General features: G+C 44.4%; 1 protein-coding gene across 1 annotated transcript in view; it reads right to left on the bottom strand.

Annotated features, from left to right (window-relative positions):
- The window catches only part of EP300 (E1A binding protein p300), an 82,141-nt gene extending 74,516 nt beyond the window's left edge, over positions 1 to 7,625 (bottom strand). The window contains exon 1 of the mRNA XM_042947926.1: positions 7,099 to 7,625. Within this exon, the coding sequence (XP_042803860.1) occupies positions 7,099 to 7,192 (94 nt within the window). The 5' untranslated portion in view covers positions 7,193 to 7,625. The remainder of the gene's footprint in view (positions 1 to 7,098) is intronic.
- Between the last annotated feature and the right edge of the window lie 6,272 nt (positions 7,626 to 13,897).

Raw genomic sequence — 13,897 nt, 5'->3', positions numbered from 1 at the left:
AACAATTCACATCAATAATTACAATCTACCAAAAAACTTCCAAGGCAAATGAAGTGCGCTCAAAAGACAAGCGACATACCCCTAGTATTCCTGCCATCCCTGCCTGCTACTGGATCCTGTACAGTGTCACCAGAATTCATCTTTCCCCCTTCCCTGACCATGTCACTCTCTTGTTCATAAATTTTTTTTTCCTGATGGTAAAAAATGTCAAACTCTTTATCACATTTTTGTCTTTTCATAATAGGACACCAAAATCCTTTTCCATCTGTCTCACATGAAAACATACCACCACAGTCTATGTTCTAGTCACACCAGAGCTACCCGTATTTGTTCCACCTGACACAGAAATACTCTTCCAACTTTCTCTACTTCTAAGGGAAGTTATCTTCAAGTTCTCCTGCCTCTGTTCAAACACACATTCTCTCTGAAGTTTTCCCCCAGTCCTCCAAACACGGCCTGTCAGAAACAATCCCTATCCACTACCTTTATCCACAACCTTTTTTTTTTTTTTTTTTTTTTTAAAAAACACGTATCAGAGTATAACTCAGGAAAACTGTGTGGACAAGTATGCCAACCCCACCAGATCCTAAATGCTTTGAGAGCAGAAAGTGTACTTTGATTCATTTTTACATTTCCAAGGGTCTAAAACTTGGTGGGCAGTCAATGTTTGTTGGCTGAAAGGAGAGAAAGGCACTAAATGAATACTGACTACTCCACTCAGGAGAATCACACAACTTCAAAATGCTCAAAACTTAACTCATCACAACCCCTAACCCCCACCACATTCACACACAAATACTTCACTTCCTATGTTTGCTATCTCAGTAAATGGCAACCTCACCAACCCAACTATCCAAACTTGAAACTTGGGAATTATCCTTGATCCCTCTCTATCACAATATCCTAACCTGTAATTAATCAACCAGCTTCCGTTGGTCACCTACCTTTCTCTAATCTTTTCATTGCTTTCCATCTACCAATTTAGGCCACACTCATCACAGCTAGAATCCTAAAACAGCCATCTCTCTGGTGTTCCTGCATCATATGTTCCCTGTTCCTTTCCAAAGCATTCCTCACTTTAGTCGATCATCACGTACAATTCTGCCCCATCCATTTAAAAGTGCTAAAATGTAAAGTCTAAACTCCAGTAAGCGTTATAAGGCAAGCATAAGTGGCCCCATACTCACCTCTATGGTCATATTTCTTGCTATCCCCCCAGCCAGATAGAATTTAATAGGTTCCCTGAACAGGCCATACTCTTGTTCCCAGCCTGGGCTCACTCTTACTAACCCTATTACACGTATCCTTCAGATCTCAAGATCAGACACCAATTCCTCTAAGACAGTCACCAGAGGAACAACAGTTACAGGTTATAGGACCTCCAGTTTCTCCCACTGTACACAGCACTTCTCAATATAATGCTGGTCACATCAGTCTTGAATGTAGCTCTTCCACCCTTATCTATGAGCTACGGAAGGAAGGGTCTATGTCTGTCTGGATTACCAGAGTATTCCCTTCTGATGATAAATGCCTAGTATACAGAAAGTGTTGGCCCAATAGAGACAAATGACAGCTTGTCAACCTTTCTAAGTCAGTATTTTTCAAATTGTGGGTCACATGCCAATAGTGGGTCATGAAATCAATACAATGGGCCACAACCAGCACTTGAGAGAAAGAAAGAAAGAAAGAAAGAAAGAAAGAAAGAAAGAAAGAAAGAAAGAAAGAAAGAAAAAATAGAAAACATCATACATAGTATACTACCAGTAGTATGGGTAAGTTTGTCCACTTGCTGAGACAGGGTCTCTGGTACTCATGTAAAATACAGCTCTTACTGGGTGTGGTCAAAAAAATTTGAAAAGTACTGCACTCCCCCCCCCCTTCTTCTCTTCTCCCTCTTCTTTTTTAAGAAAGCCCTTTAAAACGCAGAGAAGCAAATACAAAACAGAAAAAATGGTGCTCAATCACACAGTTCTTTAGCAAAAAGCCATTCTTAACTTGAGCATTTACAGTAAGAAGAATCTGCTTTCTGATTTCTCATTATGCTTTAAATACTTGATTTCCACTTACATATACAATTACTTACATATACAAGACACCCTATGTGACAGTACATACAGTACTTCTAGTCTTATTTTAATCTCTGCTACCATGTTCTTATACTCTTTAGAAATTTAATCTTTGCACCATAAGCTTTACTTCTAAGGCTTCTCCTCTCTGAACTTCATGACTTGGCTTTCTCTTTATCCAGTCTATCTACAAATTCATTAAAAAAACCTACCACTGCTTTGTTGTTGTATATTTAGTAGTAAGGTTAAAAACCATCAACAGAATTAGCACATACTATGCTGCAACAGGCACTACCCTAAGCATTGGATAAAGAGAATTTTCATTTACTCCTCCCCACAATCTTGTAAGGTGGGTACTACAGGTGAGAAAGCTGAGAAAAAGTTCAGTAATTCGCCCAAGGTTCACAGTTAATAAAGGCAGGTCTGGGATCTGAACTCTAAAATAGACTCCAAAACTCCTTTTCTTTAACTGCTCACTTTTTTTCAGTAGTTTTAGTTTTCCTTTCTCTCTCAACTAAATTATTGCTAATTGCCTTTTGAAGCATTTATAAAATAAGATCTATATCTAAACTGTTCAGAAAAGGCTTAACACCTCAGTATTCATTCTCTTAAACCTTTGAGAACTGTGCAATAAAACATTTCCTACTAAAATTTCAGAAGAAAACTACCACCCATCACATAAAAAAATCATCTGCAAAATTCAGTGTTTTAAAATTTTTACACTTGGTATAATTTCAGTTTCAACTTGCCCATTAATTTCCCTAATGTTTGCCACATTAAAAATTTCAATTTCAGCAATTCTCAAAGGATGAAACACTAAAAGCGCAGAAAACACAAAGAAGCATGTCGTATTTTTCTATTAATTGTTGGGTGGATGAATTGGCAGAACAGCTCCTGAACTGTTTTTGTAAATACACCAGGAAGAGGTATTTTACACTCCCACTTGTATCTGCAACATTCTTCCTACTCTTTTCTTTTTCCTTTCCTATTTACCACTTAATGTCCCTACAAACACCATGAGGCACCAATTTTTAACTTCTTGTTTCAATTCATCTCTCTTTTTATAGAATAGACTAAGGAGAAGGTGGAAAAACAAAGTAAAACAGAAAATGCCAAAAGGCAATCAAGGCAGAAGCTGTTTCCTCTCTCTCCTTTATACATTCACTGGACAAACCGATACATTTCTCAGCTCTGTGAGAGAACATGAATTTCTACTGGAAAAGGGCACCCATATTGTATGTAACACATACAAGATTTACAACTTAACAAAAGTCACTTCATCTCACTATCAACCAGACAGCCTTCTTAAAGCCCTATAAATGAACTTACAAAGCCTTGAAAATAAGCAATTGACAGAGTTCAAGGCACATAATAAAATGTTTTGCAACTTAACACTGAGATCAGCAATACCTCAGTGAACCAAGGAGCCATAACTGAAAAACTCCAGAAGCTGAACTCTAATCTAAACACACATCCCTAAAAAATAAAATTAAAACATAGCATCACAGCTTTAAGAGCTGAAAAAGAAATAGCTTCCACCAAAAATATCGTGGTCAGGATAATAAACCACTAATCCACAGGAGTGTTTTGAGAAATAATAACTGACATTAAAAAAAATCCTTGCCACTTCTCTATTATGTACAGGAATCTAGCGATCAAGATGATATAGTTTATATACTATCTGCGCTGTGCCTCAAATGAAAAATAGGCATAAAATCCAAGCCAATTCTGACACCGGAGTTCACAGTAGGGCCACAAAACTGTACCAAGACCAGAAGGATCTTCACTTAAATGCCAGATCTTCGCACTGTCAACCATCTTTCCAGAGTCTGATCTTTCAGTGCATATAGCATTAAGTGTTACAAAGCAGCCACAGAATATATCCAGTGAACAACGAAGGCAACAGTATCATCCTCATCATGCCCATCCCTCAGGTTATTAGAAATAGGTTCAAGAAATATTTTCAGGACTTACCTGTCAACCTTTCTGTTCAATAATTTTAGCAAAATATTTTTACATATGGCTTTTATCATTTTCGGGGGGGGGGGGACATAAAGTCATTTGATTTATCAAATAGTTCTGATCTAACCATACCAACTTAAATTAAATTTTCAATGGATCAAATGGATCAACTACAAATATTGAAACAGGAACAAAAAGATGCACAAGCTAAAAAATAAGTCTCTTCCTCCTCATTCCAACACATAAAACTTGAACTTAATTCAAGATATTTGAATCAATCTGGAAATGTTTTAGAAGAATCTTCGACTATCTAACGAGAAGTCATTTTTATTCTGCATCAGTGGCCAACCTTAAAAATTCAGAAGGTGGGATTTAAACACTAATTTGTTTTGTTACTACTGTAGTATGTCAACCCAGCTGGGTTCCAGTTTTTTTTCCTATGAAACTGGCACACACAAACACTCTTGTTAGGTACACTTATGCTACTAGAACTGCAAGCCCTGATCATTAAAAAAGTTTCTAATGTCTAGAATGTTGGGATCATTTTGACCCAGTTCTAGATAAAATTCATAATTGAGGACCAAAGAACTTGCTTTCACATTTATGAAATATCCAGGTAATGACTCAAAAGTCAAAACGTAGAGAGTTACATGTTTGAAAATTCAAAGTTTTAAAGTGAAGTGTCTCTGTTAAAAGTTGCCTGCAAACTACACTACACAGTGCTGGCTGCAGGGGGGAAAGAAAAACAAAGGGAAAAAAAAAGGTCACCAACCTGAATTAAGTTCACAAGGCGACAGTGACAGTATTTTCTTAATAACCACCTCCCTCCATCCCCCAACAAAAAAACCAGACTGATTAGGATTAAAAACGGGACACCAAAGAATTCCTGGAGTACAATCTTGGGGGGGGGGGGGGGGGGGCAGGGGAGGTTGAAACCCTCCCCACAAAATTTAGAGAAAGGTCACTTTCTGTAAATATTAATATCAAGTATAATACTAAAATAAACTCTTAGTACTAAAATTGACTGAGTTCATCTCAAATGTTGAGGAATTTTTTTTTTTTTTTTTTACTCTACTAAACCCACATGATACATTTAGGACTCATAATTATCCAAAGATATTTCAAGTAGCAAAAAACAGTTTCTGTGTACCGGACAGGTGAGATACTACTGAGATGAGTTAGCTCAGATCAAAAATGGACAATGCAGCACTGCACCTGAACAGAGGTGTCTGAACAACAGAGCACAGCCTGCCTTCCAGGCCTTGCGTTACTCCATTTACTCCAAGACTAAGCCGCTCAAATCAGGAGTCATCAAAATGACACACATTAAAGAAGTTTTCTCTATAACATCCCAAGTCTCTGGCGAACTCCAACGTAAAACCCACTACCACACGACACAAAAACTAAAGAAAACAACACAAAAGCTACAGGTGGAAATATGTCTAAAGGTGATCTGAAGATCCTCTGGAACATCTTAGTAAGTGCAAAGGAATACAACGCTTGATATGTGTGATAATGTTGAGGGGGGAAAAAAGGCGAGTAAGAGAAAAAAATCCGTGAAGACTACAGAAAGTCCAGGGAATAAGAATAGATCAAAGTTCTCACACTGCCAATTTTACAAGTCTAAAGTAAAGAACTTAGCAAAATCCTCAATCTTTGCAGGTTATCTGAAACTCAGGACACATTTTTCCCATAAAAGCAAAGAATCCAAAGCATTTGCCACATCCTTACATTTTCACCCTCTGAAACGAAGTCTACTTAGAAACATGCTTTAGAAGTTCTCTACAAACTCCTAGGGTACATTTAACTCCATTATGCACTCTCACTGGCAGATGGAGGGATGACGTTGAGTTAAAGAGATGCTCCGGAGTAAGGGGGAACATCTTGTGGACTGTCAGATGGCCAGCCATTCTTCCTCTTCATTATCCTGGCACCTCAAACAACTACGACGGCAAACGAGAAGATCGCTAGCCATCAAGACAGCACCAAACTAATTATAAGAAGGGGATGACGGAGGGAAGTCTCCCCGAATTTCCTTTGACAAAAGGGTTTTAGTCCACAACTGAGTGAAGTTAAGAATTGTAGAGCTTTTTTCACACTCAAGTATGGATCTCCAAATAGGTTTAAAGCATAAAAAGACAAACACACACAACTACCGAACCTAACACACATTTTAAACTTTTGTATGATCAGTTTATCTTTGCAGTTCATGACTGGGGTGCTTACAACTTCTAATTTTGATTTCCAACTACAGAACTCCACACAATCGGGTATCTCCACCCCCTCCCCCCCCCAAAGAGAAAGTGACTACAAACTGCAAAGAAAATGCCTCTGCTCTCTCCCAACCTAAAACCCCAGTTTCAGACATTTTGGTCTCACACGAAAGAAACGGGAGATGTAAAATGAACTGCGCTCCATATTGATTCTTAAGGCAAATAAAAAGGGGGGAAAAAAAACCCCTAGGGATGGTAGGTAAAATAATCGGAACCAAATTTCAGCTTTGACATTAAACCTTATCACACCAAACCTGAAATCCTGGATCACACACACACAACACACAAATAAAACCAAGATTTTTTAAACCCTCATCCTCAACAGAAAATCTTGTGCCAAAAAGAGAAAATTTTGAAAAGGAAGAGTGAAAAGTAGAGAAAACAGAATAAGTGCAATCAAGGAGAAAGGATTCGCAATTCCTCATTTCTCAACAACAACAAAAAAATTCAAAGTAAAATTGCAAAAAAAAAAAAAGCCTTACACACAAATGCACTGGCATTTCAAAAATTAAACTGCACGGAAGCAACAATAAAGGCTATTTCCATAGCACCACTCAAGAGCTCTAATTCCAGAACACACACCGATATGACATAGTGTTGCAACAAATGTATTAGGAAGCAAAGAAAATGGTTGGGCTACTGGACGTCTTCGACCAGCTCATTCAAACACCTTTAAAATTAACCAAGAGGCAGAGAACTAAGAAGAGAAAAAGGGAGAAAATATGGAAGAAGAAAGGTGCACCGAGCAAAAAAGATGAAGGGGGGGGATGTGGAAGGCCAGGGCTCCTGGGACTAACCTGTGCCATCGCTGGCCGACGCCGAGAGGGCCGGAGATGAGAGTTTAGGCCGCTTGGCTGAAGGCGGCCCCGGTTCCACCACATTCTCGGCCATTTTTAATTCTTTCGGAGATACAGGCGAGGAAAACGAGAATCCTCGGGAAATCTCTTCTTCGGCCGGGGCTCCCCGCCCCGCTCCCTGGGGTGGGCTTGGGGGGGCTCCGCCGGCCCCCGAAGGGGGTGGGGGGGGAAGTTCCTTTTTCTCTTCGCCGGGTCGCGGTGGCCGAAGAGGGATGCGGACTCGATAGAAAAGGTAGGGGCAAGTGCGAGGGGCCGGGCCTGGGCCCAGGCCCGGAGGAGGGCACAGGAGCACAAATCCGCCGAGCGCGTCCGCTGCGGCGAATTCCCGAGAACTCGCGGCTCTAGAGGCGCAGTCCCCGGCCCGCCACGGCCGGCCCCTGCCCAGCCGAGGTCTCTCGGAGCTCCGCCGCCGCCATCAGCCTCTTCCTCCTCGGCGCTGTCCTCCTCCTTCTCATCGCCACAAGGAGGCGGGGGCGAAAAGGGGGGAGAGGAGGAGGCGACGAGAGACACTCACCTCCTCCCGGTGCCCCCTCCCGGACCTGCGCCCCCACCCTCCGAGCCCTCCTCCTGCCGCCGCGCTCCGCGCCGCCGCCGCACCGGCCCCTAATGGCCGCAGAGAGCTCGCCCGAGCCGAGAGCCAGGCTGGCGCCGCCGCCTCACATCGCGCGGCGGAGGCGCGGCGAGGACGCCGGGCGCGGAGCTCGCCGGTCCAGAGGGCCGAGGGGGCCGGGCCGAGCAGCGCCGCCCGCCCGCGCCGACGCCGAGCCCACCGACGAGGCCCCGCTCCGCCGGGCGGCGCAGGCGGCCTCTCCTCGCGCCGCGCTCTCCTCCTTCGCCCTCCTCTCCCGCGGCACAGAAATAAATACGGCCGCCGCTACGGCCCCCACCCCCGGCGGCCAGGTGCCGGGAGCGCCCGCCCCCCGGGGCTCCGCTCGGGGCCGCCCTCGGCGGCGGGCGAAGGCGCCGCGGGGCGCGGGGTTATGTAATGGTCCCCCCTAGGCGTCGACGCCGGCCCGGCTGCCGGGCCGCGGTGGGGGTGTGTGCGGACGGGAGGGGGCTAGGGGTCGCCTCAGCCCGTGCGCCCCGGGCCCCCTGCCACTGTCTCGGCCCCTGCCGCCTGTCTCCGGCCCGGCTCGCCTCCGCACTCTGGCTCCCGCAGTCCGCACTCCGCCCGGCGTCCCGCTTGCCCACTCTAGCCCGCTCCCTCTCGCCCTCTCTCCCCCCCAGCCTAGCACACAAACAAGATGGCGGCTGTTGTTTCTTCCCTCTGCCGAATCCTCCTTACAGGCTAGCGGTAGCAGCGGCGGCCGGAAATGAGCCAAGGGGGGGTGAAAAAAAGGGGAGGGGTTGGGCCTCCGGAGGGAGGTGGCGAGGGGGCGGGGCCTTGGCCCGAGCCGCTCACACAATGGGGGAAGAGGACCCGGGGGCGGAGCCAGTTCCAATCACGGGATCCGCCCAAGGCCCCAACGCGGTTGGCGCTTCCGCAAACTCCCCCGGCGTCACCCGGTGGCTCCCTTTAAAGGGGAGGACTTGAAGGGAGGGGGGGCGGTTTGGGGGCCGACTCGGGATCTATTTTCAGTCGGTGGACACTTGCGGGGGAAGGTGCCTGGGTTGGGTCTCTGCGTAGGGGAGCGGTGGGAATTGGGGGTGACGGAGTCCGGGAGCTGCGCCGGGGAAGGCGCCAAGTCACCGCGCAGGTGGCCGAATAGGAGTGCGGTGGGGATAGCCCTGCGTCCAGGGCCCTTGAGCGGTCTTCCGAACCCCGGTTGAATCAACCAGGCAGGGGTACTCCGTCGTCGGCCAGTGTCGTGGGCCAGAGACCCAGTGCATCCTCTCTCCTCCATCGCTTTTCCGGAGGGAACGTCTCACATCCAAAAAATCACACTGATGATGAGTTGTTTCCCTTTTCTCCAAATTTTACAATTTGTTTTACAATAAGCCTATATTATTTTGGTAATCAGAAAACAAAAATCGCAGCAGTGGAAAGACGCTTTAGGACCAGACCTAAATTTGTTTCTTGCCCACCACGTGTCCACTCGCTCCTACAGGGTTGCACTCTCACCAAAGGAGACTTGAATTCTTTTTCTGAGTGCATGTGAGACCTGAAGACATTTTATGGTACTACTTTTCACCCACCTCCAGTAGGCTAGCTTAATAAAAGCCCACGTCTAGGTAGTACCTTAAAGATAATGTAGATATGGACAAGGGCAAAAACGTAAGGTGCTAAAGATAATCTAAGCACGGACAAAAGCAAAAATGTAACTACGAGGAAAATTCTTGAATATAAATAAAGTGTGTGTGACAACACAGTTTTGCAGAGGAGGGCCTCGCTAGCATGCTTTCACATTCCTACACATCACAGGATTCCGCTGTGTTTGGCCTTGGGTAAATTGGTACTTGAGGAGGTGGCAAGGTTGTTAGTGTTTCCCCAAGGAAACCCCCAAACCAGTATCTATGGAGATAGTTTAAAGCGTTTCACGCATTTTAAATCTCATGCTCCTTAGTTGGTGTTTGCTTATCGTTGAGTTTACTTTGTCGTTGTTGTTGTTTATTCTTTAAAGTGAACGATGAAGAGAATCAATGAGCCAGGAGTCAGGTATTACTGGAGCAACCCAGGTTGCCAACAGGGATGACTTCTGTCCTGTGATGTTCAGGCCTAATTCACCCCTACTGCAGTGGAGAAGCATTTACTGCGAAGATTAAACATGATCATTTGTGGATAACACTTACCACAGTATTTGGCACACAGTAGCACTCAATATCTCAATACAGCTTAGCTGTTCCTAGCCATTCGTTCTAAAATTAAATAGAAAAGGGCTCTACTAGGTGTGGCCGCAACAAAGTTTTTCCCAAGCGCTTGTTATCAAGGGAAGAAGTCTTCACAAACTGGGGTTGCTCCTGCAAATGTGAATGTGGCCGGGTTTTGAAAGTGCCGCATATCCGCGCAAGGAATTATTGATTTATATACACTTCCAAAATGTTGTCAGTGTTTGTAAGAAAATACTTTTATTTCTATTCTCCATTTAATAAAATCTGTTCCTGAAAAAAATTTTAGTAGCCCATATTGGCAAGAACATGGAGAATTGGTATTTTCATACACTGTTAGTGGGGATAGAGTAGAGAACAAATATTTAGATTCATGCCAAATGCTTATAGATTTTGAAAATCCCAGTATCTCTTGAATGTTTTCTTTCTTTTTTTTTTTTAACATTTGTTCTTGAGGGTGGGGTGCAGAGAGAGGGAGACACAGAATGAAGTGGGCTCCAAGCTCTGAGCTGTCAGCACAGAGCCTGACGTGGGGCTTGAGCTCACAAACCACGAGATCATGATCTGAGCCGAAGTCAGACTGAGCCACCCAGGTGCCCCAATTTTTAAAAATGTTTAACATATTTTTTTACCACAAAACAAAACAAGCAATGAAACAGCCTTGCCATGATGGGATATCATGCCGCCATTTAAAAATGAGCAGGTATGAGGTGCCTGGGTGGCTCAGTTGGTTAAGCGTCTGACTTCAAGTCAGGTCATGATCTCACGATTTGTGAGTTCGAGCCCTGTGTTGGGGTCTGTGCTGACAGCTCAGAGCCTTGAGCCTGCTTCCAATTCTGTGTCTCCCTCTCTGTCTGCCCCTCCCTTGCTCATGCTCTGTCTCTCTTTCAAAAATAAACATTAATAATAAAAATAAAAATGAGCAGGTAGGTGTTGGGTTGGGGGGATGGGCAAAGGGCATTAAGGAGGGCACTTGGTGGGATGAGTACTGGGTGTTAACTTTAAGTGATGCATCACTAAATTCTATTCCTGAAATCATTACTACACTATATGTTAACTAACTTGGATGTAAATTTAAAAAAAGAACAGTTAGGTATGTACTATCATAGAAAGATATCCCTATATTGCTAAGGACAAAAAAAAAATTATAACACAGCAGGTCTAGAATGGCTCTACTTTTATAAATGTAATTAATATTAATAATGGATTGATTGGAAGCTGAGAGGATATGCACCAAACTTTCAACGGTGCTGGAGTAAGAGAAGTGTTACGGGGAGATTTCACTCTACGTTATATATGTTTGTGGGGTGTGAAATCAGAACTAAAAACATTTTTTTAAAAAGCCGTCAATGGTTCCTCTTTGCCCATAGGATAAAGGTTCATGTACAAGCAACGGCCCTTGTCTACCTGTCTCATTTCTCTCAACTTCCCTTCTTGCAGCAAAATGGAATTATTTCTACGCTTCTTGTGCCCATGCCCTCTCTGTCTTTGGGACATTCACACATAGTCCTTCTGCCTGAAACACCCACCACCCCCACCTCTTTTGTCCACCTAATTCCCAATCACTCTTCAGGTCTCAGCTTACACATCCCTTTTCCTGTAAAGCCCTTCCTGATCTCCTTGAATCCTGGTTGCAGACCTCTCCCCTGCCCTCCCATGGCAAGCATCCTATACTTCTGAATCGCCTGCATTTCACACTGTGTTATAGTTCTTGTTGGCCTTTTCTGGTGACATCAGGAAGGGTGACCGTGTTGTCCATCTCTCCCTCTCCCAGCTCCTAACTCAGGACGTGATGCATGAGCAGGAGAGGAGCAGAGAGAGGGGGAGAGAGAATCACGCACAAGCAGAGGAGGAGCAGAGAGAGCGAATCCCCAGCAGGCTCTGTAGCCCAATGTGGGGCTGGAACTCACAAACCATGAGATCATGACCTGAGCTGAAGTCAAGAGTCGGACACTTAACTGACTGAACCACCCAGGCACCCCTCAACTCAAACTTCTTGAACAAACAAATAGATACCATCAATTTGTCAATCTGGTCTGAGTGTGTGGGTCTCTCTGTCCATCCTTTTATTCAACTGCAGCGACAAGGACACAGTCTATCTTACCTGCCCATCAGGTATAGCCAATCTTCCTCTCTCCTGGAATCTTGAATATCTTGACCCAGGTTTTTTATAATTATCATGGAAGGAGAATAAGTGTTTGTATTCATTAATGATTTGGGAAACTGAGACTCTGAAGCAAATAAAATGTCCTTTGTGAGATCCCAAACTGAGGCAAAAGGAAGACTTGAACTCAGGTTTTTCAACATCACATACAGGCCTCTTTCCACTGAACCCTCAGGGCAGGAAGCCGGTCTTACGCTTTCTCATGCCTCTGGTACCTAGTATAGGAACTCCTGCAGGATTCATAGCCAATGAGTGTCTGTTGAATGAAGGAAGCAAGGAAGAAGGAAGGAAGGAAGGAAGGAAGGAAGGAAGGAAGGAAGGAAGGAAGGAAGGAAGGAAAGGAAGGAAGGAAGGAAAGAAGGAAGGAAGGAAGGAAGGAAGGAAGGGGGAAGAAGAAAGTTATAAACATACTCAAACACACACATTCACAAAACCTTTTCTATAAAATTGGAACATACAGGGCCAAAACCACCAAAGCAGCCACAGAACTTGTAACTTTCTGTATTGAGCCTGGTGTCCCACCATAAGGACTGAAGTAAACTGCCAGCAAGCAAGAATTTGTAATCTTTACACCCCAAAACCAACCTTTCCTGAGCATCTTCTCTGTGCCCAACATTTTGCTGGGTATTATGGATTCCAAGATGGAGAAGACATTATTCCTGTCCTCTGGGCACCCCATCCAGTTGGAGAGAAACCCATAGTGATAGTTACCAAACAGAGTGATGACGGCTCTCTCAAGGCAATCGAGGATGGATAATTCATGAGCAACACACTTGTTACATTGGTTACTAAGACTGGAGCGTATGCTAATGAGAGGGCCCCGGGTAGGAGAGGACGCTGCAAAAGTGGCCAGGCCAGGCCACAAAAGACCATGTGGCCATACTGGGAAATTTGGACTGAGACCTGTTTTTTATTTGGAATATGTGGTCATTTGATCTACAAATTAGAACATCTGTACAGTAATTCAGTGGGATATTAAAATATGTTAGCAGTATTATAAATAAAGACCTGGTTGACTTCAAAATAAGAAAACCATGACCTAAAATGTGGTCCTTTGTATTCTAAAAGGGTTCTCCAAAGGATGGCAAAAACGACAGACATGCAAATAAGATGTTTTCAATGCCTTGTACCCCTAAGCTGATGGTAACTATCGCCACAATGTGTGGGCCTATCAGACTGTGACTTTACCTAAAGAATCTCAAAATAGCTCTGCTCTGCTCTCTGCGGCAGGCAAGCGTCTGCTCTATTCGGCAGTAGCTCATTCTTTACTATTGTTGCTATGTGACAAACTATTGGCTCTCACTGTTAATCTAAGCCTGCCAGAGAAGGAGGGCGGGCTGAGGGCTTTGGGAGAAGCATCTTTCCTAGAATCTAATGTAACAAACGTGTCCTGAGAATTTCCCAGGTACTCTCATGGTACCTGGTCCTGAAGATACAGATATCCAGTTCGGATGACTGAATATTTACTGCGTAGTTCCTATACGGAGGCACTTGACTGGGCTCCAACAATGTAAAGATAAATAAAATTCACATGGTTTCTGCCCTCAGTTTCTCACTATCTAGTGGTAGAGATAGTCTTATAAACAGGAAACTATGATCTAGTATACCAGATTAGATAGACAGAGGGTCACGTGGGTGGCTCAGTCAGTTAAGTGTCCAACACTTGATTTTGGCTTGGGTCACGATCTCGTGGTTTGTGAGATCAAGCCCCGCATCGGACTCTGTGCTGACAGCACAGAGCCTACTTGGGATTCTCTCTCTCCCTCTCTCTCTGCCCCTTCCCTGCTTATGCTCTCTCTCTCTCTCTCA

This window comes from Panthera leo, chromosome B4 (assembly GCF_018350215.1).
Source record: "Panthera leo isolate Ple1 chromosome B4, P.leo_Ple1_pat1.1, whole genome shotgun sequence".
NCBI lineage: Eukaryota > Metazoa > Chordata > Mammalia > Carnivora > Felidae > Panthera > Panthera leo.
Note: the sequence above shows the minus strand (reverse complement) of the source record. Positions and strands in the feature narration are given on the sequence as shown.